The following is a 27085-nucleotide window of genomic DNA, read 5'->3' as shown; positions in this document are numbered from 1 at the left end:
CCTTATCAAATTGCATTGCCATGCCATGCCATTGACCCCTTGCTCATGCGACATTTCCCTCCCGTCTTTTCCTGCACGCTGCAGCCACAAGGCGGCGTCCCAAGTCCCGAAATCCGTTGCGCCTCGGCTCGTTGCGTGTTTTGTCAGTGGTCTCTAGGTGCTGTTTATTTGTGCCACCCACGTAATTTAGGGACATTTCAACCAATGAGAAGCTTCATCGGCTTCCATGTGGTGTGGGCTCCCGCTCCCACCCAAGCTTGATGAAGCTCCCGCCCATCCCACGCTGCGTTGCGCCCTGCATGAACAGATGACAGCACTCAAGATTCGCCCTAAGCCGCCATCTCTTGGCCCGCCGGCAGTCGACTTGTTTACCGCAGCACCGGGCAGATGCGAGGGTGCTGACTCTGTTTTTCTGCCCTCGACACACGTAATTCTGGAGACGTTTGGCTTCGTTTTCGCGATGAGTGCTGTTCACCGTCTGTAAAGGGCAACCATTCGCCGCAGGCCACCGATAAGGCAGAGAGAGAGGAACGTAGTGCTGAAGACAACTTGGCATGAAACAAGGCAGAGAGGCCTCGGCCCCTCCGAAGAAAACAGCTCCCAGGGGAAAAAAAAAAGACGAACGCAATCGTCACCGCCGACACCGCCGCCGCCCGGCATCCAATCCCGTCGCGCCTCTTTGTCAGACGGCCGACCCGTCCGATCGCCGCGGCTTGATCCCGCCCGGTGCCCACACCGTTCCCATCCTTACCTTACTACTGCGTATGTACCTTACCTTGGGTTATCCACACCAGCAAAATGCACCTAAATTCGTGACCATTGCGAGGCATTTCAAAGGACGAGAGAACCAAGAATCCACAGCACTTATCTCGAACCTCGGCATCTTGCCCGCCCACGCCCCCCAGTCTCGGACATTACGCTATCCTATCCCCTACCACCACCGGCACCCTTTCCATGGGTTCCATGGACCGTCAGACACGGACTCGACATGACACACGGCCGATTGTGATCTGGAATGATTTTTTTTAATTGTGGATATCCCATCCTTTTTTTTTTTTGCGCGTCTGCATGCACGCTGTCGTGGCGCCATCGTTGATAAATAATACTGGCTGCGTTTCCACGTCCCGAGGCTCGACTCGAAAGGGGCCCTTTCTCCCACTGCGATCTCACCCGAACCTTATCGGTGATTCTCATCATTCTCCCTATTCATAAGTTAAGATAGATAATCCTTTTATATCCTGCCCAACATCCCAAGTTTCGGCTCGGTCGCATCAACACCGATTCCTCTCTCAATTTCTTTGGTCCACTTCCTGAGATACCCCTCTAAACACATTCACACATCACAAATCATGGCGTCAACAGAAGGCCAAGAGTACACGGCCAAGGAGGTCGCCGCTCACAGAGAAGCCAACGACTGCTGGATGGTCATCCGCGGTGAAGGTAAACAAGCCCTCCTCTCCCTATCTTCCAATCACCAAAAACACCCAGCTAACTCCTCACCCGAAAAGTCTACGATGTGACAAAGTACCTTCACGACCACCCCGGCGGCGCAGAAGTCCTCATCGAGGCCGGCGGCGTCGACGCCACAGAAGCCTTCGACAACGCAGGCCACTCCGAAGACGCCTCCGAGATCATGGCCGAGTTCCGCGTCGGCAAGCTCAAGGGCGCCAACAAGCGCAACGCCCCAAAGGCCGTCCGCGTCGCCCCGAAAGCCGCCCCCGCGGCCCCCTCAAACACAACCTCCGGCCCCGTCCGCATCGCCGGCCAGGCAGCCGCCGCCGCCGTCTTCCTCGCCCTCGGCACCGTCGCCGCCCGCCACGCCTCAAACACCCCCGCCGGCCAGGACGTCATCGCCGCCATCCACCGCCTCAACCTCCACCTCCCCGAGTGGCTCTCCCTCAGCAGCGCCGCCGCCGCCGGATCCCGCCCCAAGCGCACCGGCTTCGGCTTCGTCGAGGGCTTCGCCCTGGCCTCCGCCATCTTCGCCGTCGCCGGCACCGTCACCGCCAACAAGCTCTCCGCGCTGCTGCACTACGACCTCACCCCCATGAAGTTCCGCCCGCACAAGAAGATGCCCAAGGTCGCCCGCCCGAACCCCCTGCTCCAGCGCGGCTGGCTCGACCCCGTCACCTACCACCCGCTCCCCCTCGTCGAGAAGCACCTCATCGCGCCCAACGTCTACCGCCTCGTCTTCGAGCTGCCCACGCCCTCCACCGTGCTCGGCCTGCCCATCGGCCAGCACGTCGCCATCAAGGCCGAGATCGACGGCAAGTCCGTCTCGCGCTCCTACACGCCCACCTCCAACAACGCCGACCTCGGCCGCCTCGAGCTCGTCATCCGCTGCTACCCGGACGGCCTGCTCACGGGCAAGTACCTCGCCAACGTCGAGGTCGGCGAGGAGGTGCTCTTCCGCGGGCCCAAGGGCGCCATGCGCTACAGCCGCGGGCTGACCAAGAAGATCGGCATGCTCGCGGGAGGCACGGGGATTACGCCCATGTACCAGCTCATCCGCGCCATCTGCGAGGACGACCGCGACACCACCGAGGTCAGCCTGATCTACGCGAACCGCTCCGAGGCGGACATACTCCTGCGCGACGAGCTCGAGGCCTTCGCGCGGCGGTACCCCAAGAACTTCAAGCTGCACTACCTGCTCGACACCCCGCCCGAGGGCTGGACCGGCGGTGTCGGGTACGTGACGCAGGAGATGATGGCCGAGCGCTTCCCGGCGCCGGCGGGCGCGGATTCCAAGATTATGCTGTGCGGCCCGCCGGGCATGGTCAACGCGGCGAAGAAGTCGTTGGAGAACTTGGGCTTTGAGAAGCCTGGGTCCATGTCCAAGATGACCGATGCCGTCTTCTGCTTTTAGATTAAAAATAGATGGAGAGGGATAGAGTGTATGGATACCATAGACGGGGAACGGGTTACTTGTGTTGGTATATATGGGCTTTGCATCGTCACGGAGTCGGGGATGGTTGCATGGGGCTCGGTGTCTTTGGGGGCATTCTTTTTCATGCCGTTGGTGATACCTACCTGTAATATCTTACGTTTTTCATTTGTTCATATCATAGATCTTGACGACAAGAAGCAAGAAGTTTCTCTTACAACCATGGCCTTTGATCTTAATATTTCTGCATGCGCCTCTGACAATTTAGGCAGTGACAGAGCCTGCTTCTACGGATGCATAGCCGAGGGCGGATCAGGTCGATGATTGGTCTTGTGTAACCATCCAAGCCGACTGCGCCGCGCGCAGATGATCCATTCCTCAGCCCAGCCTGCTCCATAAGATGGCTGCCGAACCCCTCATCTCGCGCAGATAAATCTCACCTCATCTCCACCCCGAGGTTCTGCCTCGAAAAATGCATCATCGTTCTCAAGATTTCAGTATTGTCCTCTCTCTCGAAGCTTCACGCTGCTGTTGGGCTCTCCCATCCTCAAAACCATGAATCCTTATCAGTATCCGCCTTTATCGGGTCCCAGATGCACACGATTGATCAGGCTGCATCCCGGGGTGACCAAAGACCCCTCATGCCCACTCAGCTGCGACCTCGTCGAGATCGACCTGGACAAGCCGCCGGACTACCTTGCTCTTTCTTACACATGGAACGGCGAGACGCCCAGTGAGCCACTCACCATTGGCAACGGGCAAGCCGACACCAGCCAAGCGGGAGGGCCCCAACTCCTCATCACGCCTAACTGTGCAGCCGCTCTCAGAGTGTTTCGGAAGTCCTTTCATCGACGCATCCATGTCAACAGGCGTAGAAGCCTAACGTTATGGGTAGATGCCATCTGTATTAATCAAGACTCAAACGATGACAAGAGTAGTCAGGTTGTGATGATGGCCGAAATTTTCAACCAAGCTAAGAGAGTGGTAGTTTGGCTTGGAGAACGAGACTCACCCTCAAAATCAAGCACAGTCTTTTGCTCTTTGTCGTGTGCTTTATTACCAGATGTCCATATCGGACGTCTGAGTGATTTCTTCTACTGGACAGAGAGCTCGAAAGCCCTCAGATGGTTCAAACCTTCAGTTAAACGACTAGAGAAACGGGTTGCAGACATTGCTTTTGATTGTGAGATAATTTTCGTAAAAGTCTCATGCTGTTTGCGCTCATATCTGACATGATGAAAGGCTGTGATAAAAGCACAATCCACACTATACTACATAATCCCTACTGGACACGTGTTTGGACCGCTCAAGAGTTCGCCAATACTCATGTTTCTTTGCTCTGCCAGAGTTCAAATATAATCTCCTGCGCTGGCATGATAAGCATGATTTACCTTACTGGCCGCATACAGGGAGCATACACGTCACACCATCGCCTCTACGCAGAGCGCAGAGCATTCGGACACTATCGCCCCGATGCTATCAGTTACCCCAGTGGTTTCTTGTCAATTTTAGCGTTACAAGCTTCAGAGCCAAGGGACAAAATATTCGGGCTTCGCGCTTTATCTGCCGAAGTGTTTGCAAAGGTTGCCGTCGACTATGAGCGACCTTTGCAGGACCTTTTTGCAGAAACCTCTATGGTTGTCTTCAAAGAAACTAACAGTCTCTATTTGTTATACTTTGCTAGTCTGGAGAGGACGTCTCCGGGTACTGGAACTGGCTTGATGCCATCGTGGTCATTTGACTTCGGCACAAAGGAATTTCATGAAGGCTACCGTGGGGCGCATATGGATCAATATAAACAGTCTTCCCATGCCTCGCGTGGAAGCTATCCTCGAATCTTCTTCCCCGAGCCCGGCATTAGCCTCCGCGTTCTGGGAAGAAGTGTTGGCCTAATAGGGGATCCCATCAGTGACTTCGATCCAACACTTAACCCTCATCTGATAGCGAAAGCGGTCAGCGCAGAGGAGAGTCATCTAGATTCCGACGAAAATGACGCGGGAAGCTTTTCAGGGACCGAAACGTATGAACATCCTTTCATGAGACTGATGGAGAGTTTCACCGATAGTGTTCGTCGGAAGCTTGAACCAAATCCCCAAGCAGAGATCAAGATGGTAAATGTAATTCTCGAGTTGATGCGGAGCGTCATAGAAATGGCAGATATCCGGCCGGACAAAGTGCCATCTCTCGCGCCAAAGGCTACCTTTCGGGATCTACTCGAGATTTTCCGTGGGGATGGAAACCTCAGACACCGACTTAACTTCGACATGGGCGAAGGACGCATGTTCACCACAACTGATGGACGAGCCGGCTTAGGTGTTCCACGGATATTAGAGGGCGACGAGATATTCTTGATAGCTGGGCTACAGCACCCGTTTGTTCTCAGACCGCATGGTGACAATGGAGAGTACACACTCGTGGGGCCGGCAGTTGTCACTGGGATGATGAAGGGCGAGTTATGGCCGGAGGATGAAAGTGAGTTACAGGATATAGACATTGTATAATATTCACTGCTAGCGGCCATTTCCAGCCTATGAACAGATATATGACCCCGAGTCATCAGCATTTGTTCCAACCAGCTTTGCCGTCTGTGGCCAGGGGCAAAGCTTCCTCGTCCTGCTGCTTCCATCTGCCGGCTCGCTTCCAAGCAACTCAGTCGGTGCTGCCCCCTTCTCCACCCACTCAATCAGCGCTTCCAGCGAACTCTGCTTGCTGGGAACTTGAGGATACGACGAAGCGCCGCCACAGTGACCGCCTCCTGCGCAAGTATTAGTTTTATCCACTCTCCGGCTTGAACACGCGAAACTTACCAGGAACCATAAACAACGATGCCCAATCCTTCCTGTCACCAGTAACCTTCTCCACATCCTCCAAATGCTGAATCGGCCACGTCGCAGCATTGTACGGATCAGCCCAACCCTGGGTAACAATCAACTTGGCCCCGTGCGCCTTAAACGCTGTCAGATTGGTGCTGATCGAGTCAATCAAGCTCCCGACCTTCTCATCCAGCGCTTGAACATCGCTAGCCCAGTCGAACGTGCTGCCGTTGTAGCTCAGATCGTCAAAGACCATGTTCTGCAGCAGAGGGAGCGAGAAGGAGAGGGACAGACGGCCTTCTTGGTTGATCCACTCCGACTCGCTGCCTAGGTCGAAGCCGGGATACAGGCTGGCGTTGGTCTGAGAGTGACGCGGGCCGGCGTAGATTTGCTCGGCAGCAGTAATCTGAGCTGGGGTGAGGCAGGTTGATGTATTGGTCGAGGAGGAGGTGCAGGCGAGCGTGGAGAGGTCGAAGGAGCAGGCCAGAGGGTTCTCAATGACGCGATCGGCGACGCCATCTAGGGTGTCGCACTTGTCGAGGATGGAGTCGCGGATGAAGGTGAGCGCTTCCTGGGGAATGAAAGCCGAGTCCTGAGAAGAGTGAGTCAAGTTTGGCTGACTGGTCTGCACTAGATACTTACCAAAGACACCTGCTGGTTCCACAAGAATGATAGAGCGAGGTGAGAGTACCAGTTTCCAGGGCACCCAGCGACGATGCCGTCGAATAACTCAGGGTGGTACTCAGCCAGTGCGAAACCTTGAGCGCCTCCAGTCGAGCAGCCTTTGTAATAGGCATGTGACGGGGGCTCAGCATAGTACAGGCTGGCGATCTGCTTTGCCGGGGCAGTGAAGAGCGCAATCGAGTTTCTAATCCACGCGAGAACCTGGTTCTGGTCATGCAGGAATGGCAGGTAGATGCCGCCGGGGTAAGCATCACCACCGTTGTTATCGGCCGCACGGTGTCCGCTGTCACCTCCCGCTGTAGCAAATCCCTTGTTAAGGTTCTCTACCATTGCCGCATAGTCAATCGTGCCAGCCAATCCTCCGTTGCCTATCTCACGTTAGAGCCTTTGGCCCTCATCGTGGTCTCTTGATTGACTTACCGACGGCAAGGAATCTTCCATTGTAAGATGCGGTCTCAGGCAACCAGACCTCAAAGAGAACCGTGTTGTTCTCTGGGTACGGAACAGTGCCATTGAATCGACAGAACGACGCGGAGTTGAAGACCGAAGAGATGTTCAGGCTATTCGCAGGTACTAGAGCGGAGGTAACCGACGTCAACCCTGGCACCGAATCCTTCACCTGTTCCGCAAGAGACTCGCAATTGGGGCTTCCGGTAGAGGGCGCCGCGATTGAAGCCGGCAAGAACCAGGAAGCGAGTGCTAGAGCGGACAACATGATGTAGATGACCGAGATCCAACGTGACCTACTCCGGGAACCGGAAACATGTTTCAACGGAAGCGCGATGGCGCCCTTTTTGTATTCCCCCATCTTGAAGTCATCGCTTGCCTGTCAACAACTGTGGATACGCTCCAAACTGCCGCTCTCTAGTCCGCTACCCCGTTACTCCGCACGTTGAGCTTCAAACTTCCTCGCAGATTCAAGTCTTTTCCACGTGGCTGGGTCTCTTTTCGGTCACCGGCGCCGTGGCCGACGATCACTACACTGTGGAGATTTGTCGTTGAAGAGGAAGTCTTTAGCCGAAAAGTGCTAGAGACCAATGGCAACCGGGAATTTTAACCACGTAGGAGGGGACGTGGTAGTTACGGGGGCGATTGGTCACCAGAACCTCGGTCAACGGCGCCGAAGCCCGCTTCTTCGTCAAGAAAGTGGAGAGGGCTCTTCACTCATGTGCTCGGGGCGGGCTAGTTGACAGGCGCAATTGGGAGGGTAGATGCAATTCTCCGCGTCGGTTGTGGTATTTCTCCGCACGTGGGTGGCATCGCGAGCGGATCTCTGCAAATGTCAGTTGCTCCTTCGCGCGGGGTTCTTACCAGGAACGCGGTTGCTGGGATTCTGGGATAAACGAAGCGCCGGTTCCTGTTTGGATTGAGCAAGTCTAGCCACCGACTCAGGTTCCCGGTCTGGCCGTCTTGCAATGACGTCTGATGTTCCCCGCCGCGAGTTGGAGAAGAGGTTCGGAACCCTTGTCAGCTCGGATGTGACGTCAGAGTAGTTCGCACATCAACACGCGAGTCAAATTATTCGGAAAATGCAATTGCTTGATACGACGAGATTTCCGGGCCAGTTGTGATCAGAGATCGAAAAAGATCCATGGATGATAACAATTCAGGCTGAAAGAAAGCCATCTCATCAGTGCCGAGTTCCGGTGCAGCACAAACAAATGTGGGCCCGAGAGGTCTCCCTTCTCCACGTTCCGGACGTGGTTCGTCGGCAATTGAACTGCTGATCCCCCCAACCATGCCTCGCATCCTCATTGCCAAGAGGTAGACACGACCAACCATGTACTCGGTGCAGGTGCCGCCCCGAAAGCGCCGGAAGACACAGCTCGCATGCAACCCGTGTCGGGCTCGAAAGTCCGGCTGCGACGGGACGCGTCCGGTGTGCACGGCGTGCCAGAAAAAGGGGATGCAGCAGCAGTGCACCTATCAGGAGTCGGTGCTGCACGCATCTTCGAGGCCGTACGTGTCAAATCTCTCCAGCTCATTGATGATGCTGATCATGAATAAGGACAATCTCAGAAATACAAAAGAGGTTGGAGAGACTTGAGGGATCGCCTCTTCCCCAGACATCTGTACCTCCGAGTGGCAGTGCGCCTTTGCCGGATTCCGGAGCTTCCGGAGTTTCCGGAATCGCTCCGGCTCGGTCAATTGGTATCGGAGTTGAGACTGGTCTTGGCGACACAGGCCCGGGACTCCGGCCAAGGGTTGTTGAAGGCATGCCGGCAAGCCATCATCAACGGAATGGATCGACGTCCCACAACGAGGATGAGACCATCTACGGCCCCTCTTCAAACATATCATTTCTCCGACAAGTCACTCTTGCCGCGGATGCGCAGAAGCCAGATGACTCGGGCCCAAACGGTCCCGGAAACGAGACCGAGAGCACGCCTAACGTCCTTGGCTTCTCTACAGTCCAACCAAAGAGCCCGGACCCCCTCCCTGAGCCGGTGATGCTGCCCGAAAGATGGCTCGCAGACAGCTTGATGGAGTCCTTCTGGGAGTTCGTGCACCCGGTCTTCCCAATTCTGCACAAGCCGTCCTTCATTGCATCATACGAAGCCCTTTGGAAGCCAACAAAAGATCGAAACCATAAGCGGGGTTTCAAAGATGTTGTGTTCCACTCGACTCTAAGCATTGTGCTTGCGCTGGGATCGCAACGAACCGATCAGGTGTCAGCAGCAGAGCAGGCGAACCTCGCTGACAAGTTCTACAAGCAGTCTGTGAAGCTCGTATCGGTAGACACCCTCGACCACTCTTCATTGCAAGTCGTTCAGTTGCTGCTTCTGAGAGGCGTCTACCTGCACTATACATCGTACGCTGACCGTTGCTGGAATACTGTTGGCGTCGCAGTGAGAGTAGCCCAGGGGCTAGGATTGCAAAATGAAGGAGATAGAACGATCGCAGCAAATCAGCTCAAACGCGAGATGAAGCGGCGCGTTTGGTATTGCTGTCTGACTTTGGATAGGTAAACCGGTCTACTATCCTTCCTCCACCGTGCTCAGAGCTAATGCAGAATGTCAGGCTTACTGCAACTACATTCGGGCGATCCGTCTTATTGTCGAGACAGTATTCGACACCGGCTCCAGCCATAATTGATGACGAGTACTTATCAGACACTACCGAAGGCACCCAAGTAGCAGGAAGACCGTCGTATCTGGCTTGCTTCGTGCACTCTCTAGCCCTATTCGACGTTCTGAAAGAAATTCTAGCCAAATTTTACGGCGAAGGGGACTGTTCTTCAGACCTGAAGTCGCGATCTCTCAGCGACGTACTTCAGCTCTCGGCAAAGCTAGACGAGTTGAACGACGCGTTTCCAGTCTATCTCAGAGAAGGTGCGAGCCTGCCCCAGTATGATGAGAGTCTCAAAGGAAGCTTGCAGATGCAGGCGAATATCCTGAAGTCAAGGTAGCAGCACACATTATCATGTCACTCATTACGGTGGAGACTAACGTGAAACCCAGAGTCCTTTGGATTAGACTTCTGCTCCTGCGCCCTTTGCTCTTAGTAGAAGCCAAGCAGACCGCCCAGTCCAGGAGAGATCTGCCCAATTCATCAGCGCTGAGCGAGAGCTTTGGCCATGCTGCAAACACCCTCTGTGTCTCTACAGCCCATGGCGTCCTCCAAGAAATGTACGAAAAGCTGGGTAGTGTGCGCCAAAATTCAGCATGGCACGTATTGCTATGTAAGCTACTTCCGTCTCAATTCAAACAACCTGGTACAACTACTAACGGATATGATAGTCACCTTCGCTGCAGCATCCACTTTGGTTGTAGCCACTTTATGCCCTGATCTTAATATCAGCTTTGACACCGAACCGACAAAGACATCGTGGGATCGCGCGCTTCGGATATTCGATTTTCACAAGAAACATGTGACGTCAGCTACAAGGGGCATTGAGGTTCTGCAACGCTTCCAGAACTCGGTTGCTGCTGTGTCAAGACAGGATGCACCAGCGGGTTCAAATGCGACTGTTTCTCAGACTTCCCAACCTGAGGGGCTTCAAGAGCAGACCCAGGGTGACTTACAGCTGCCTTTCAGCTCCATGCCTGGCATGAGTCAAACACCAATGGCTCAGGACTTTGGCGACTTCCTCAGTTCGGACCTCCTCAATGAGAGTTGGTTCAATATGCAGGGCATAGATTTTGGCAACTGGTCAAGCTTCTAATGACGACACTTCACAGCAGGAGATCAAGACTTCTAATCAAGTAATAATGCTTTGCTATCTGCGCGCGCTATGTTGAGGAAGTTTCATAGCCCACCCTATAAGAGGGTTCACAGTAGATAAATCCAGTAAGAGCACTTCAGCCGGTGCTTCGTCCAGTAAGAAGATCGCAATACGTACCTAAGGGCTTAGAATAACTACTTACGCTAAACCTAACTATAGCTGCTATACTATTATAGCTCTTAGTATTATATTAATAATAGCTTTATTACTAATAAGGTTAATAGCTTTACTTATATAACTTAATTAAGTTATATACTAGAGATAGCTTTATAAAGTTAGCTATATAAAAGCTTATCTTAGCTATATACTTAAAACGCTACTTATACTAAACTATAAGCTTATTCTTTATTATATAAACTACCTAGATTCTTATAAATAAACTACTTAGATTCCTTTATAATATATTCTATCCTACTTAATCTATAAAGCTTTATACTATAGTGTTATAGTTAGCTATCTAATAGTAAGGTCTGCTAATAGAAGCTAGGGATTAATATATAGTAATAGTATACTAAGGTTGTAGTCTAAGTTATAGGTTATAAGCTATATTATAGATTAATAGTTAGAGGCTAAGGTGATTAGTCTTAGACTTAATAAGTATTTATAGTAAAAGTAAGCTAAAAGTATCTTAAGGATAAATATAAAGATATTTATAAGTTAATTACTAAAGAGCTATAGAAGTCTAACTATAAGCTAAGCTTAAGTTATACTATATATAAGTCTAACTCTAAATATATCCTTTTATACTTTAAGTTAAGTTAGATTATTCTAACTTAGAATAATTACTTAGTTCTTAAGTTATATTAGATTATTCTGATCCTTAATAATTATTATTTTATTGTTATATAACTTATACTATAGTTCTTCTATTTCTGAGTAAGTCCCTGTTGTTCTTATAATCTTATAGTATAAATGCCCTACTATAGCTGCCTAATGCTTAAGTAGGTTATTCAGCTATTATCCTTATTTTTAGGTTATAATATATAGAGCTTTACTTAAGGTATACCTTAAGATACTAGAATTAATACTAACTATAAAGCTAGCTTTACTATAATTAGTAAAATAATACTTTTTAATATATAAAGCCTAATAGATAGAATAACTATAGCTATATCTTACTTTATAGTCTTAAAAGCTAATATTATAGCTATAGCTTATACCTATTTACTATAGTAAATCTTACTAGAAGAAGTAGCTATATTTACTACTAATCCTAGCTATTATATATACTTTAATAATATCCTTAATAAGGCTATAGCTAGTAAGTTAATTAAACCTAAATTAAGGATATTATTAATAATTATAGAAAGTATAAGCTGTAAAGAAGATAGCTAAGTCTAATAATAGAAAGTATATATAAGAGTTAGAAGAAAGGTTAAAAAGTTAAAGAAAGTCTATAGTAATTAAACTAAGTTAAAGTTGTGAAGTTATTATTGAAATAATATTAAAAGTAATAAGATTATTAATAATAGCGTACGTCGCTGCGCGCGTGGGGGGAAATAGGACTAAAGAGACGGCGATAATCACGTGACCAGTAGGCCGTTAGCTGAAAGGGCAAGTCGGAGGTCGTTGCAGTACAGGTTCCAAGTAAAAATCACAGTAAGTGGCCAGAGGCCATCTGCGCGCGCTATTAATTCAGCTTGTTGAGACAAAGTCTAATACATCAAATTCTCTCTAAGAGACAGGGGCCTCAGAGTCGTGGAAGCTACCAAGCTTCAGCAGCTTCTTCGCATTGTCCCTTCCAATCTTGCGGTAGTTCTCCACACCACCAACTGCCTCCTTGACCTCGTCGGCCTTGCCGTCCCACCAAGCGGAGCAGTTCTCGATCGTCTCGTAGGGGTAGTCAACACTGAAAAGCACACGATCAGCGCCAATCTCGTCGACGACGTACTTGAGCGTGTGCGTGGAGAAGTGACCGCTGGTGGTGACCCAGATGTTCTGCTTGAAGTAGTCGTAAATGGTCTTCTTGCACATGTTGTCCTCGTTGCCCTCATCCTTGGCGATGGGCTTCTTCACATCCTCGAACCAATGGTTGATGCGCCAGAAGTCTAGTGGCAAGTGCTCTCCCAGGTGGCCGACGATGATCTTCAGGTTCGGGAAGCGGTCGAAGACGCCGTTGGAGATCATGCCCATGAGGTGCAGGTTGACGCCGTTAGCGAAGGACAGCGGCGGGCCGATGAGGTACTTGCGCTCCGCGTACAACTTGTCGAACATCACATCCGCAGGCGCCGCGGGGTGGATGTACACCGGCACATCCAGCTCGCAGACAACCTTCCAGAAGACGTCGTACTCGCGCTGGTCGTAGAACTTGTACGTCTCGCCGTTGGGGCCCGCGTGCTGGAAGTCGCAGAGCAGCGCGCCGTGCATGCCGAGCTCCTTGACGCAGCGCGTCAGCTCGCGGCCGGCCTGCGCGGGGTCGTGCATCGAGAGACAGGCAAAGGCGCCGAGCTTGTCGGGGCGCGCCTTGATCTGGTCGTGGGCCCAGTTGTTGACCTCGGTGGCACGGCGCTCGGCCTCGGCCTGGTCGGCGATGCCCTGGATGCCCGGGACGGTGAGGGAGATGATGGTGTAGCCGATGCCGTGGTCGTCGGCGAGCTTGACGCGCTCGTCGTTGACGTCGCTGATCTGGCGCATGTAGCGGGTGCGGTCGTTGGGGTTGATGTAGAGGGCGGCTTCGCGGCGGGACTTGGCTTCCATGCCGGCCATCTCGTAGGCCTCTTCGAGTGCGATCTTGCCGAGCATTTCGATGGTTTGGGTGGTTTGTGGTTAAGTGAAGGGTGTTGTGTAGATGAGTTGAAGTTGTTGTTGAGAGTTGTTTGAGTGTTTGTGATTTGTGTTGATGATGGCGAAGAGAATTTCTGTCTTTCGGGGTCATCGTCGACGATTCTTATACTCGACCTCATCCCATATCGACGTTGATGAAGAGCCGTGGTTTCCACGGAGCTGGAGCAGCCTCCGCGCATCCCGCTGTCTTCCGGAAGAACATGACGTCTGAAGCTGGTGAGAGGGGTAGCTCTGTGTCAGTCTGGACCCGTCTATTCCAAGACTTAAGGCTGAAAGAATGGAGCCGCTTGGATGGTCCGATGGGCGGGATCTCCAGTTGTGCAGTGGCGATCAGCCCCGAGCTTCCGGATATGATGGACTCTTCCAATGGGAAGTGTGCATTATCTCCGCGACTTTCCCAAGTTGATGAGTCTGACCAATGGGAATGGTGTCTTACCTCCGCCGACGATCGCGCAGTTCCGGTCACTGGCGTCATAGTGTTCCGAAGTGGGTCTTCCCGGCCCGGACCTGCGGGTTTCAACGTAAGATTTCTCGAATGAGATTCGGATACGGCACTCAGTGGGACAAATAAGTCGTGCATCTTCGTTTTCGCGTTTAATCAAGCTTTTCGGGTGGAGAACATCGGACATGGAACGCGTTCCGTGGACATCTGATGGTGAATTGTGTCGTTCAGACGTCACTTACTGACGCTTGCGGGTGCAGAAAAAGCGGTCTTTACTTCCTCCGAAGCAAAAATGTTCCTCAGCACCCTCAATTTCATACTTCTTCTATTTTCTTGTAACATGAGCAGTTTGGAAAACTTGGATTGCTGTGGTCCTACAGTTCTCTCGTTTGCCTCATAGTAGACAACCACACACAGCGGCCTAGAGTCGGACAATTAAGTTGCAGAATAGAAGTAAGTCAACGGGCGTCTTTTGAGTTTCTGTGACTACTTCAGAAATGGATGCCAATCATTCCTTCGACGTTCCACCACCTTGAACTTGTCCCCGTTGATATCTCAGTCGTCCAAGACCATCGGCTTTCTAAAAGTAGCCAAGGGAGTTCCGTCTGCGAGGCCGTTTTTGCAGTTTCCTTCTCGGTCGGTCGCCAGATCCGAAACACATGATGAGACAGTCAAAGATGGATGAGGAATTGATGATGATGAAGTGTTGAGAATGTATTGTAGACAGGCACTGATTCTGGTTTCTCAAGTGCGCCACTGAAGACGGAGATGATTCGTGTGGATGTTTGTGGTTAATAGTGGCCCAGAAGATCTCAACGATCAGTGGCAATGTTTCCCAGTTATATGCCATTTCTTAGTCTGCGGTGAATCACCACGGTCTTGTCTTGCTTGCTCTTTTCCAAGCGTATCGTGAGTGAATCAGAGCCAACAAAGGTGTCCCAGGCTTTTTTCTCATCGCCTGGCGCTGTGTTCATTGGCAGTGAATCACCTATTAAGCTGGTCTGAAGTTCATGCTTTGATGGTGTATGTGTTAAATGATCCTCAAGTGAATAACACTTTCCAGTGTAATGCATGCATTTTCCGTAATATGCGTTGGTAATACATAAGCAGTAACTCGAAGGCAATTGCTTTTCAAACATCAAACTCCCGACCAATGCATGAAAGGAGACCATAGTGTTTGTTAAAAGCTTTGATTGAAGTTATTTTAAATGTTACGTACGAGCCAGCATGATTTCATCACACAACAGTAATACATTTACTTACTATATTGTCTAAATTCTCTCAACAAACATCGTGAACGCCTCATCCGTGCCGCTTTCAAGGGCTCATACTATGATTTTTAACAGCAAACACAGTAATAAATAATTACAAATATAGACTATGCTTGTTTGTGTCAATCGGTTTCCCTCGAATGGTTTCAGACTTTGTCAGGTTCCATGAGTTCAGACCAACTGGGAGTCTGAGCTGCGACGTTGTTCAGAAAGTTCTGGAAAATACTTGCAAACGGACACATTCTCAAACAAAACAGAACATGAATGCTATATCTACGAAATCAGCGCCATTCAAAGTCCCATTGATAGGATCGTTCGGATGTCTAATATGGGCCAGTCAGACAAAGCGGCACAGTTTATCAAAAGAATGCGTGCCACGTTGGGGTGAGCGATGGCAGTCCCTGCAGGCCCCCGCTTTTGGCGCAAACAGAGGGAAAATCGGCAATTTGATTGGCCCGCTAAGGACTTCCGCCTAGCAAGCACAAACACAACAGGCAGGGGCAGCTAAAAATCCGCTGGAAATCCATGGGCGCCTTTACCGGGAAGGCGCCGCGCCGGGGGCTTGCTACCCCCGGAACAATGCAAAGCGACGCTCTGAATGGCCTGAAAGGCAGGAAGAACCCAGAATACGACCCCACTCTGAGCTTAAGTAATGGGGTCTTGCCGTCCGAACTTCAAAACCTTCGCAACCTCATCTCTGCATCTCACCTTTGTTTTTCTCAATCGCCGTCAGAAATCGAGGTATCTCAGCATCAATCGCCCACACCGTCGATCGACAATCGAGATAGTGTTTTTGTCGACGCGGACTAGCATTATACGAGACGACGCCGCCATCATGGACGGTGCTAACGACCTCACCCAATATGTGCGACAACTCGAACTTTTCCGGCATCAGGATCATGCCCGCGATCAAATGATAGGAGTGAGTGGCCCGATGATTCTCTGAAATTGAAGCAGATCATGCTTTCTTGTCACAAAAGCAACTTCAGATGCCGTCAAAACGGCAACGGTGGCGACGGCTGCTGCCTCCAAATCACATGATCCGATATCTGACTCTCGGAATCACAGGAAATTCTTACGCGATATGAACACCTTCAACGTGCATATCAGGAAAAATGCGACGACTACAGTAATGAAGTCGAGTCCCGCCGAATGTGGCAGACCAAGGCAGGAACCTACGATAGAGAAATGCAGGCACTAAGCAAGAGTCTCAAAACGACGGTGGGCTTCGGTCACCTCCTGCCACGCAAACGATTACTGACCGACCGCAGGAATCTAATCCTTTCGTTTTTGTTATTATTGATGGAGACGGGGCAGTTTTTCAAGACATGCTCCTCAAGGCCGGTGCCGATGGAGGCTCTCAAGCCGGGTACCTCCTCCACAACGAAATTATGAACTACGTTAGCGAGGCCTATCCCCAGGCAGCCAGTCAGGACTGGAGCGTCATGGTTCAGATCGTGCTAAATCTCGACGGTCTGGCTAAGAAGCTCCACGCTTGTGGCATTATTTCCAATACTGCTGCTGAGCGCACTTTGTCCGACTTTGGACGTGGCTTTGGCCGTGCCCAGCCCTTGTTCAGCTTCATTGACGTCGGCTCTGGCAAGGAGTCCGCCGATCACAAAATTCGCGAAACTTTGCGCCTCATGGTTCGCATCAATCAGTGCAAGCACATTTTCTTCGGTCCCTGCCACGATAACGGATATCTTCCCGTTCTCGAGCCATATAAGCTAGACCCTAAGGTTTACCCGCGTCTGACGCTTATCGAGACCACTCCTGCCGAGGAGGGCTTTAAACATCTCAATTTTCATCGAATTTCGTTCAAGTCGGTCTTCAGATCCGAAAAACTCCCCGATCGCGTCGAGCGCCCCAGTGTATCCAGTGTGTCAAGCGTTTCTGCCGTTGCGTCGCCTCCCACTGCCGGCATGCAACCGCTGCCGCCCCCGGTGCACGTCCCTACGAGCAATGGAAATGGCGGCGCCCTTTTGAGAAGCAACACGAACGAGAGCCAGCCCCAGCGTGTTGCGAGCCCGCAGTCATCGAGCGGCGGTGCGCAGACACCTACCTCCTGGTCTGTCGTTACTAAGGTCTCGACCGGCAAGACGATTGATATTTCTTCCAAGAAACCTGCGCCTAAAAAGTACTATCTTCTCAACGTTGAGAGTCAGCGCGTTGACGAGCAATTTCCGCGTATCGACCCGAACGTCGAGAAGCGCTTCAAGGAACGCATGACAAAGTCTGGTAAAAACCTCTGCAACAATTTTCATCTTCATGGATTCTGCAAGAATGGCGATGCGTGCCCATTTCTCCACGGTGAAAAGTTGAGTCAGGGAGAATTGACACTGCTAAAGCAGAAGGTGAGTCTTGATGATCCCCTGTCACGATATACAGTATGAATGGTCTCCGCTAATGACCCTTAGTCTCGGGGAATACCGTGCAACGACATGTCAGGCTGTGATAATGCCGACTGCATGCTTGGACACCATTGTCGATGGCTCAAAAATTGCGAACATAGCTCGTGTCGCTTCCAGGGCTATCACGACATTGATACTGTAGGCTCACCCCCCCTGGTGATACTTTACGAGTTTCCAATATTGACCTGTGCTCTACAGAAACCTCGCGTCAAGGTTTACGAAGATGGAACTACCCAAATGCTCGCGGCCTAGGAGTCTGCGTGCTAAAAACACTCACCACTACTGTCTACATAAGGTACTATTAAGATCACACACGACGCCTAAATGCCATTAGGGAATTTGCCATAAGGGGCCAGGGGGTGAAGGATGATGATTTGAAGCTCCACGGCGGAAACGACGGCGTTAAAGCTGGCTGGGATGAAAGTAAAGGACACGGCAAATTGGCAACTCGAATACAAGATGCTCATAAGCAGACAACACGAATGCATCTCACATTAACCGTCATATTGACAGATTTCAAGTCCACTATCTCACCGTCCAGAAAACGTAGCCATCTTCACCTTGCGTGCCTTCTAGCCCCCGAAAAGCCAAGCAGCAAAGTTCAACCCCGCGCCGACAAGCCCAACCTGACCACATTCCACCTTCGCAATGCTGCCTAAACGCACTAGGCAGTCCTCAAATCCTGTCAACCTCAGAGAAGAGGAGAAGCAGCAGAAAAAAGAGGACTGCCGCCAAGCTGCGCCTGTGTCACGTTAACCCCTCACTTGTCGCAACAGCTGATTCGCCAGACGCGACGAAAAAAGTAGGCTTCTCCTGCACGGGGCGCCTTAGCTTGCGCGACGAAAAACACACGTCAGCATTCAATCACTTGTACGCGCGGTACTCTGCGGCGGGGAGGAGCGTTGTCTGGCTTTCGGATTAAAGTGAGGGCGGATACCAAAGTTTTGGGGGGGGGTGCAAAGTGCGAATTTTGTTTCCGTGGACTTTTCTACTGCACGCGTAGAGAGAAATATGTTGGTGTGATGCGACGAGATGTCATGTAAAGATATCTTGGTTGATATATCGCCGCATCTCATGTTTTCAGTCCTTATTGACAGGTATCTGAATAGAGCCGATTAGCAACTATATACTTCTTTTCTATGGAAATCTAACTGACGGGAGGGCAGCTTTTTACATGAGGACACCATTCGATGTCCCGTAGGAAGGACTTAAAAAATATGAGTTTGCGTATCTGCTCGAAGGCTCCTGATCGAGGCGTCGATTGTATGTTCATTGTGTCAAGATACCTAGTCTTTGGAATACCGCGTGCAAATATAGCGTTTGTACAAATTGAACGGAATTATTTCTCCGAAACGAAATGCCTGATGAAGAACAAAAATATACCTATTGCAACTGAAGTATCACGATCTGGCGGTGGCAATCAATTGGCCGCAATAGAAGGGAACATTGAATGCTGTTGAGAATACCTATGAGTTGTTTCCCGATGAAGTTACGTCCTGCTAATTCGAGGACCTCTTTGGCGCAGCTCTTTTTCACTTGGCTGTGCTCTTGGCTCGGCAGCTCTCAACCGGATGCGATTACAGAGACACATTGATTTTGTCGTAATTTGGCCGGACTTTGAGACAATGAGCAGGAAGCTTCTGCCGCCAAGTATACGATGTCTCAGTTGCAGTGCCTTGCTGGCGGCTTGTTGAATCAGCCTAGAGTCAGAACCAATGGGGATCCATATAGCTATTTCAAAGACAGACACGGAATCCATAATGACGTATGAGCTATGCACTGGCATGGTGCTGCAAGTTGTTATTTCTGCAGCCTCCGACACAAAAGAAGCTCCGCCGCCATTGTTTTCTCTCGCTTCCCGTCCGATATCATCCAGTCTGACTGGCGCATCAACCATCGGCGACCGCCTTGTAAACATGGCTGAGGTGGCAGGAATTCTCGGTACGACTGCCGGTCTGATATCCCAGGGGCTCCAGGTGTATGGCGCAATCTCCAAGTATCTGGAAGCTGTCAAGGGGAGACAGCGAGAACTCGACTCTGCAAGGCGATTGGGCGACAATTTGAAGCGCTGCATCGACGCTATCTCTGTTGCGACATCCAAACCCTCCTTTCGCAATTTGGCATCCAGCGACCCACTCGACGCGACCCTGGCAAGTTGCCAAAGCGAGCTTGTCGCCCTGGAAGCATTGGTCATGCGGCTGCAGGGACCATCTGCGCCCATCAGCACGATATCTGGAAGGTTTCTAGAAAAGGGGAGAAAGCTAGCTTTCCCTTTTCATCGGGAAACCATGATCGAACTTGAGAAGAAACTAGGTTCAGCGATTGTGGTTCTCCAAACAGCAATGCAGGCCTTGGGCTTGTGAGTTGACCGCCCCAGGTTCCAGTAGTTGCCCAGCATCATCTAAAGCATATCACTCTAGGGAAGTCATCGCCGGCAGTCAGGATGAACTTGACGCAGTGAAGTCTACGGTGGATATCATTCGTACAGTTGTAGGAGATACTAGCAACGAGATGCACGAGGTGTCGAGAAACGTTCAGGATATTCGCCTGTCGGCAGTAAATTCCAATCGAATCCTTCCCACGATCGACGAAAGAGCGGCGAGCACCACTGAACTGATGGTTCAACAAGCAGATATTTTGTCGCAGACGAATCAAATCACGGCTCGCATCGACCGCAACACTCTCAGCATCCAGCGAAAGATCTCTCACGTTGACAGACGCCTGGAAAATTTTGAAGAGCTTCTTACTGACATGGCTCGGCGAACTGAGCTTCACCTTACGACCGCGGATCTTGAAAGTGCTCGGCTTGTAGCGAGACCATCAAACCTGCAAGCCTTGTGTGATGGTCTACGTGGTTTTGCAAACACATCTGAAGGGATGCTCAAGTACGAAGTTGGCCGAGAACATTACAATCTCGAAGGCCACATGATAAGAAACACGACGCGGTGTTCATGCAGGGACTACTGCCGGCGGAATAACCATCAAATACGATGGGGCCCTGTGAAATTCAAGACCAAAGACCAAAGATTTACTCGCCATTCGAGAGATTGCCCCATGGAAATATTCATGGACAATGAGAACCGAAGTTCTCTGGTTTTCGAGGTTACAATACCTATGTTACAATCGATAACCGGCAAAGCCGTTCGCCTTTTCTGGTCTATCACAAGCGGACGGAGTGGGTTGCGCCTTCACCAGTGTCTCAATGTCAATGAGGTAGTTGATTCCGATCGTTCGTTGCCTTTTCGACTGGGGAGGTTCGCAGAGTCTGTATTGTCGTCCCCTGAAAGTCAGAACTTCCTAGGGCCTGAAGGTCGATGGCGTCTGTTGGAAGCCATATGGAGACGCCTCCTCTGGTGCTACCTTCAAAAGAAAGCATTCCCAACTGACGTAAACGAGCGGGGAGAAACCTTGCTGTATTACTTACTTCAGAGAATGAAGGTATGGTCAACTCATAATATGATTCGTCCCCATCGAAACTCTCGAGCTGACGCATGCCAATGCTAATTCAACCAACCAAAGTTCATAGGGATGGACGTCGAATGTACCGTTACCAGTCAACAAGCTCTTTGGCTGATTCATTCAGTCCAGTCTCTGCATGTCTCTCCAGTTCCCAATTTTGACGCAAATGGGTGAGTTACTTTGGCAGCTATCTCTAGCTGGATTAGTGGCTGAGCAGACTATCATTGCTCACTGTTCTGAATAAAGCCATCCCGTGGCCTTGGCCTTGGTTTCTGGTTGGCTATCCGCAACAACCTCAGGCTACGCAGTATTAAGAAATCTCGTAAGCCACGACACGGATATCGACAGCCCTTACCAACCTCGTTTATTCGAACGGTCTATCCATCATCTGGAAATGATGAAGGCTTTTCCGATGACAGCAGAAGGTGGGCTTCACTCAAAAATGAATTCTCATGTTACTGTCAACTGACAAAGCAGCACTGAACTTTCCTGACCTGCAAATTTGCATCCTGAGACAAGACAAGAGCGGCGTCTTGGAGATTCTAAAGAAAGATAAGTCAAGCATCCGCAGCACAAATTGTTTTGGCCAGACCTCAGTACATATTGCGGTAGGTGCTGCGAACCTGGAAATCCTTCAAATCATTCTGCTTCACGCAGACGCGCTGCTTCTGAACAAAGTCGACTGCACAGAACCTCGAGGCTATCGTCCTATCGAATATTGTGTCCAATCGAAGCTCCATGAGCAATGCTGCAGCTCAGCTTCCCTTGAGTGCAACGGTTGCAATGTCTTGGAGGCTTTATTAAGTTCTGGTTGCGCAATGCTCCCTTCGTGTTTATCCACTGTTTTCTCCCGACGTACTAGGGACAACGGGGGCACAGCGATGCGTTTACAGAAAAGAGTCATTCTCCGCTTAAGAGAAAGACGTCGAAGATTGGCCGAATATGCCATGAAACACCTTTCTCCTGCGAAAAACAAGCAACTCGGTCTCTATCTACCAAACATATTAGATGAAGCGGCCGGGCACGTCCAAACGGCTCTCAACGAACACTCGGTTTCAGTCCCTATCTCACTGAAGGTCTATCATTGCGACAGCGATAATGGCGAAGATCGGAATTTCAGGCCCCTCCATTCCTACATTGCAAATGAACATATCGCTTCATGGGCATGGGAACAGGGATTTAGAGACCTTGGTCTCGATTCGGCCTTCGGGTTTTACGAGTTATGGAACTGTGTGCTCAACGGCTTTGTCATCCAGGATACATCGCACAGGTCACAACTTGTGTATCATGTTTTATGGCTAGTTGACAAAGGGGCGCAGCTTGGAAAACCTCTGTCTCGCATAGAACCTGGGGAAATCAACCATGCTTTGTGGACGCCGGCGCACCTACTGTCGGCTTATTTATGTCACGCCTTAGCTGAGGATGGCGATTTCGGATTCCAGTTGCCTGATCTTATCAAAAAGGCCATAATATCGGTCGACATAGTTGACAAGTGTCGATGTGCATGTTCATTGAACGGCTGCAGCTCCCTGATCATATTGCTAGATGGGGTGTTGTCCTGGGAAAGAGCAAGCCGCAACAAGCAACTCTCCGCATTGCACGACTACAAGCAGAACTTTAGATGGTTTTGTGAACTCTGGACATGGGCTGTGGGAGGCCAGGGACAGGCTGCAGCACAGACCCGGATGGTTAAGTCGATATCGAGATATTTGACCTTTACTGTCTTGGATCTTCGTCACAGCTGCTGTCGACTGGGACAGTGTTCCGGAATTCATGAACGAGATGACGAAGATGCGACAGAGATTGTGGAAGAACAACAAGAAGAGCTTGTTTATCTGGAGGAGCTTCTCCGAGAGTTGGAACAAGACTATTCAAACTGTCCCGATGTAGGCACGTTTATTGACGACCACTGGGAGCGGAGAATGCAAGTCGTGATGGATGAACTGAACTCCCGGAAGCTTGACGAAGCTGATTGGAGGGCGGCTGAAGATATTGGGGTCATATGGCAAGGCTGTGGGGTTGAAAAGCCCAACAAAAACTTGAAGGATGATGCAAAATTTTCCAATTTGGATCATTGGATGGAATGGTTAAACAAAATTGTTCCGGAGCCGGATGTGTATATTCCACTACCAAGGGGCGTCCCAGGCCCCGAAATATAGCAGAACGGCCCTCGGACCTCATGCCGAAATTACACGCCGACTTGTCAGTTCGATGTCGTCCTCGCCAGGTAAACTGCTGCCTGAGTTACCACTGCGTTTGTCATAATCTACCGTTACCTCGGTGGTCCTGATGATGCCCTGGGGTAGCATGCTGCGATCGCTGTCTCCGTCGTCTCTTTCGTCTTGATTACGGGCGGTTCTTGATCTGCCACCTTGTATGTCTTGGTTTCGAAACTTGCTCAGGGTGTCTGATCTGATGTAGGCCCCTGAAGAAGGATATTCCGCTTCGCGGGTACTACGGATGTGTCGAAATAGCACTCGAAGGACAGGGATGCACGCGGCAATAATGGTGACATTCGGTTCGGCCATGGCCCAAACATGCATGATGCAAATTTTCCAAAACACTTAAATCACATACCGTGTCAGCAATTTCTGTGAACGCCTGCAGCTAGCACATTATTGCGTGAACAGGTCTGTATGCCAAGCAACTCTGGGTAATGGAAAGAGAACTCACAGTCTGGTGCTGATGTATCTAGCATGATGATGCTCTGAACGGCTTTCATGACACCCATGACTCCGGCGCTGTTTCTGTTAGAACCTCAAAAGTCTGAGATATTCTTCACGACAATCATAACGTACAGTACTCCCATACTCATGGCGATAGCCACTCCAATCTTCTCATGCTTTTTCATCTGTAGTCCCATCACAATCTTCCACGGCAGTAGGGCGAGGATGAAGTCGGAAGCGGCAGAATAGACTTTAGCGTAGTCAGCGAGTTGTATCTCCAACAGCAAGTAGCCGTAAAGCAGGGATCTCTTACAGCCACCGAAGATCCCAAGAGCGATTGCGTCTTCAGAGCGCCAGCATGATACCGGCAGATGAGGTGTCGTATCTCCAGGTCGGGTCGGTCGGCATATTGCCCTCCAGGTAAGGACGATGAATTGAACGTTCATGGTCCCGACCAGAAACCAAATGATGTATCTTTGCCAGGAGGAGGCAATCCGATGTAATGTTACGGCGAAGGAGGTCTTCGTCAGCGCGAGGGAAAGCTTGTGACAGTTGTCCCATGCGTAGATGACGGTGCTGATCGTTGGCGTAACATTGTATGTCCTTGCGAACCCAAGTCGCATCAGCTCGCTCAAGAGAGCTTGTGAAGCAACGAGAAAGGCCCACCCACCGATCAAGAGCCAGTCATCTAGCCACACCATCCACCGCACTCGGAAGGCTTTGCAATAGACTCGAAGGCAAAGGAAAGTTGTCGAAAGCGCGAGCATTGACCACCCAGGAGCATTGATGAGTACAGAGGGATCGCCATAGTTAATCGGTAGCGGCAGGGGTGCGGTAGTCTCGTCTTGTTGAAGAAGGCTTGGAGTGAGTTCGCCGCCCATCATGGAGTCGGGGAGTCTTTGCCTTGCAAAGTCGTAACTAGGGAGTTCAATACTACCAGTGTGAAGCAAGAAAGACATGGAGAAAGCTCGAGAGGTTTCAGCGTGTGTGTGAGAGGAAGAGGAAGACAGACACGTAGAAAGACAGTAGACAGAAAAAAGGCACTGCGAGTCAATAGCAGGGCCCAACGTCGGCATTGAGCCACTGATCAATGGAGATATCCAGTCATTCTCCAGCAGCAATCCGTGCAGAGCAATTGTTTCTGATCCTTAATTAGGAGTTCCTGCATGTGATACGAAATCTTGTAAGCGCGTGGAGTAGAATATTCTCAACTGCCCCGGAACAGGTTGAAATCAAGTAGCCACAATGTGATGAACGAGGATCGGAGGAACAGGGAAGATCTGGCACTAGCGTGTTCCATGAAGTAACCGACCTAAAAAAGACCAGTTTTCTGGATATCATTTGCGATCATCAAGCAGGTACGGATACGCTAAGTACAGGCAAGGTTGTTGGTTCCTGTGATTGCAGTCCAGACTGACGACGAGCCCTGTAAGCCTGGACCGGAGCGCACATTCCATGAGCAGTTAATTTTTGGAGCCGGACGTATCCCCGAGACCCGTCCCTTGTATTTGCTGGATATCTGACGAATTGAAAAAAGCCGTTGGGCAGCCCTGGCTTTCACTTCATGGGTGGGCCACCATGTCGTAGGTCCATGAAAATGTAAATTACCAACAGAAGCGAGATCTCTTCCCATTATCCACCAACATAAAAGTCAACCGCACATTGCTTAGTATCAACTACTATGATTCTGCGCCAAATACATCTCAGTTTGTTAATATAGTATGTTAACTTACCTGTGATTTAGGCGCTAAACTCAATCTTAATACCACGCTACCTTAAACTGTGAGATCACTATGATAACTATCGCTTATACACTCTGTTATGTTAACAGCATCTGCCCCCCTTTTTTTTCCCTGCTTATGCAAAAACATAAAAAAAAGCTAATTTTATGCTATAATATATATTTCTCTACATTATATATAAAATACGTTAAAATTATTACTAATACCTTAATTACTATTAATTACTATAGTCCTAATAGTATTTAAATATATAACTATATAATAGAGATATAAAGTATATATTTTATACTTCTATAGTAGTTAATCTACTTATTAAAATATTACTAACTTAGCTAGTTACTTTATCTTTATACTATTTAACTAATAAAAAGTTTATTTTTATTATAAGAGATTAAGATAATATTTACTAAAGAATAAAAAAAAAGACTTACTATATAACTTTATATATCTACTTAGTATATAGTTTATATAGCTCTAAGTAATATATAAATATACTAAGAAGCTTAATATAATTCTTTAGAATAAATATTTTAGTAATTAATAGGATTAATAAATCTCTTAATAGCTTAGCTTATTTATAATATTAAGTAAAAGTTTATTACTATATAGATTATATTTTATTATTTATAGTTTACTATTAATTAGTATATATCTATAGTTTATTATATTAAATATATTAAGAAAGATACTAAGTAATAATAATAATATAATAATACTTAAAATATTAAATCTATAGCTATTAATAATTATAATAATACTACTATTTAAAAATTAAAAAACTTATAAGCTAATAAGTATTATTAACTATATTAAATAAATAATTTAATAATATAGATTATAATATAATATTATTAATAAAATATAGAGATATAAGAAATACTACTAAAATTAATAAAAAATAGAAATATAATATTATATAAAGTTTCTTAAATTACTATAATACTATAATAATCTATTTCTTAAAGAAATATAAGATTTCCTATATAAAGTTTTTAAGATTTAGATTAATTATTCTATAATTAGTTAATAATTAAACTTAACTAACTAGATAAATAAGAAGTTTAAAATTATTACTACTTAGTAAAATAATAACTTATAATATAAATATTTATATTATATATAATAATATTACTTTAATTAGTTAGTATTTATTAATAAATTTAATATTAATAAAGATATTAAGATATAGAGGATTAAATAGATACTAAAAAAGCTTATTATATTTTAAACTATAAAGATTAATTAGTTTTAAAACTCTTATATATAAATCTTACTAGCTTTTATATTAAATAATATCTTATACTTAACTATATATTATAGTATAACTAATAATAATAAGTTCTTTTATTAATTATAAAAGTATTTTATCCTAAAATATAAGTATTTTCTAGAACTAAACTCTATTATTATTATAGATAACCTCTCTTACTATTATATACCTTAAATTAAGATATTATACTAAGTATTAAATATCTATCTTAAGTTTCTACTTCTATATTCACTAAATTTTAACTTTATTAAAAAGTATTTTAGTAATCTAAAGTAATATATTAAAAAGATATATTTAAAGTAAAATAATAATAAAAATAATACTTAGGATTTTATAGAATATCTATATAACTATACTATAGAGATTAAGTATTATTTACTTTAAATTAAGAACTATTTCTACTATTATTTATTAATTTTAATAAAATAGAGTAT

At 48.2% G+C, this 27085-nt stretch overlaps 7 protein-coding genes across 7 annotated transcripts; 4 read left to right on the top strand and 3 right to left on the bottom strand.

Annotated features, from left to right (window-relative positions):
- Positions 1-1349: 1349 nt before the first annotated feature.
- cbr1 (NADH-cytochrome b5 reductase 1) lies at positions 1350-2866 on the top strand (the record flags this gene model as incomplete). Its single annotated transcript, XM_036633401.1, has 2 exons — positions 1350-1440; positions 1509-2866. 2 exons carry the CDS (start codon positions 1350-1352, stop codon positions 2864-2866), a joined length of 1449 nt encoding a protein of 482 aa, XP_036501161.1.
- A 2546-nt stretch (positions 2867-5412) lies between these two features.
- On the bottom strand, positions 5413-7189 carry CGCS363_v001551 (putative esterase; the record flags this gene model as incomplete). Its single annotated transcript, XM_036633400.1, has 4 exons — positions 5413-5639; positions 5692-6289; positions 6340-6749; positions 6802-7189. 4 exons carry the CDS (start codon positions 7187-7189, stop codon positions 5413-5415), a joined length of 1623 nt encoding a protein of 540 aa, XP_036501162.1.
- Positions 7190-8161: 972 nt separating this feature from the next.
- On the top strand, positions 8162-10546 carry sor3-0 (Sorbicillinoid biosynthetic cluster transcription factor sor3; the record flags this gene model as incomplete). Its single annotated transcript, XM_036633399.1, has 5 exons — positions 8162-8340; positions 8390-9193; positions 9403-9786; positions 9843-10063; positions 10122-10546. 5 exons carry the CDS (start codon positions 8162-8164, stop codon positions 10544-10546), a joined length of 2013 nt encoding a protein of 670 aa, XP_036501163.1.
- A 1734-nt stretch (positions 10547-12280) lies between these two features.
- sdc (Salicylate decarboxylase) lies at positions 12281-13348 on the bottom strand (the record flags this gene model as incomplete). Its single annotated transcript, XM_036633398.1, has 1 exon — positions 12281-13348. The coding sequence occupies one exon, from the start codon at positions 13346-13348 to the stop codon at positions 12281-12283; it is 1068 nt and encodes a 355-aa protein (XP_036502184.1).
- A 2590-nt stretch (positions 13349-15938) lies between these two features.
- CGCS363_v001548 (uncharacterized protein) lies at positions 15939-17766 on the top strand (the record flags this gene model as incomplete). The annotated part of the gene is made up of 5 exons (XM_036633397.1): positions 15939-16025; positions 16172-16324; positions 16375-17457; positions 17521-17652; positions 17713-17766. The coding sequence occupies 5 exons, from the start codon at positions 15939-15941 to the stop codon at positions 17764-17766; spliced, it is 1509 nt and encodes a 502-aa protein (XP_036502183.1).
- A 1664-nt stretch (positions 17767-19430) lies between these two features.
- Positions 19431-19877, top strand: CGCS363_v001547 (uncharacterized protein; the record flags this gene model as incomplete). Its single annotated transcript, XM_036633396.1, has 1 exon — positions 19431-19877. The coding sequence occupies one exon, from the start codon at positions 19431-19433 to the stop codon at positions 19875-19877; it is 447 nt and encodes a 148-aa protein (XP_036502182.1).
- A 3273-nt stretch (positions 19878-23150) lies between these two features.
- CGCS363_v001546 (uncharacterized protein) lies at positions 23151-24598 on the bottom strand (the record flags this gene model as incomplete). The annotated part of the gene is made up of 4 exons (XM_036633395.1): positions 23151-23536; positions 23647-23714; positions 23772-23889; positions 23953-24598. 4 exons carry the CDS (start codon positions 24596-24598, stop codon positions 23151-23153), a joined length of 1218 nt encoding a protein of 405 aa, XP_036502181.1.
- Between the last annotated feature and the right edge of the window lie 2487 nt (positions 24599-27085).

The sequence above is a fragment of the Colletotrichum siamense genome, assembly GCF_013390195.1.
Source record: "Colletotrichum siamense strain Cg363 chromosome Unknown KSG_Cg363_contig01, whole genome shotgun sequence".
Classification (NCBI taxonomy): domain Eukaryota; kingdom Fungi; phylum Ascomycota; class Sordariomycetes; order Glomerellales; family Glomerellaceae; genus Colletotrichum; species Colletotrichum siamense.
This window is presented reverse-complemented; position numbering and strand designations above follow the sequence as displayed.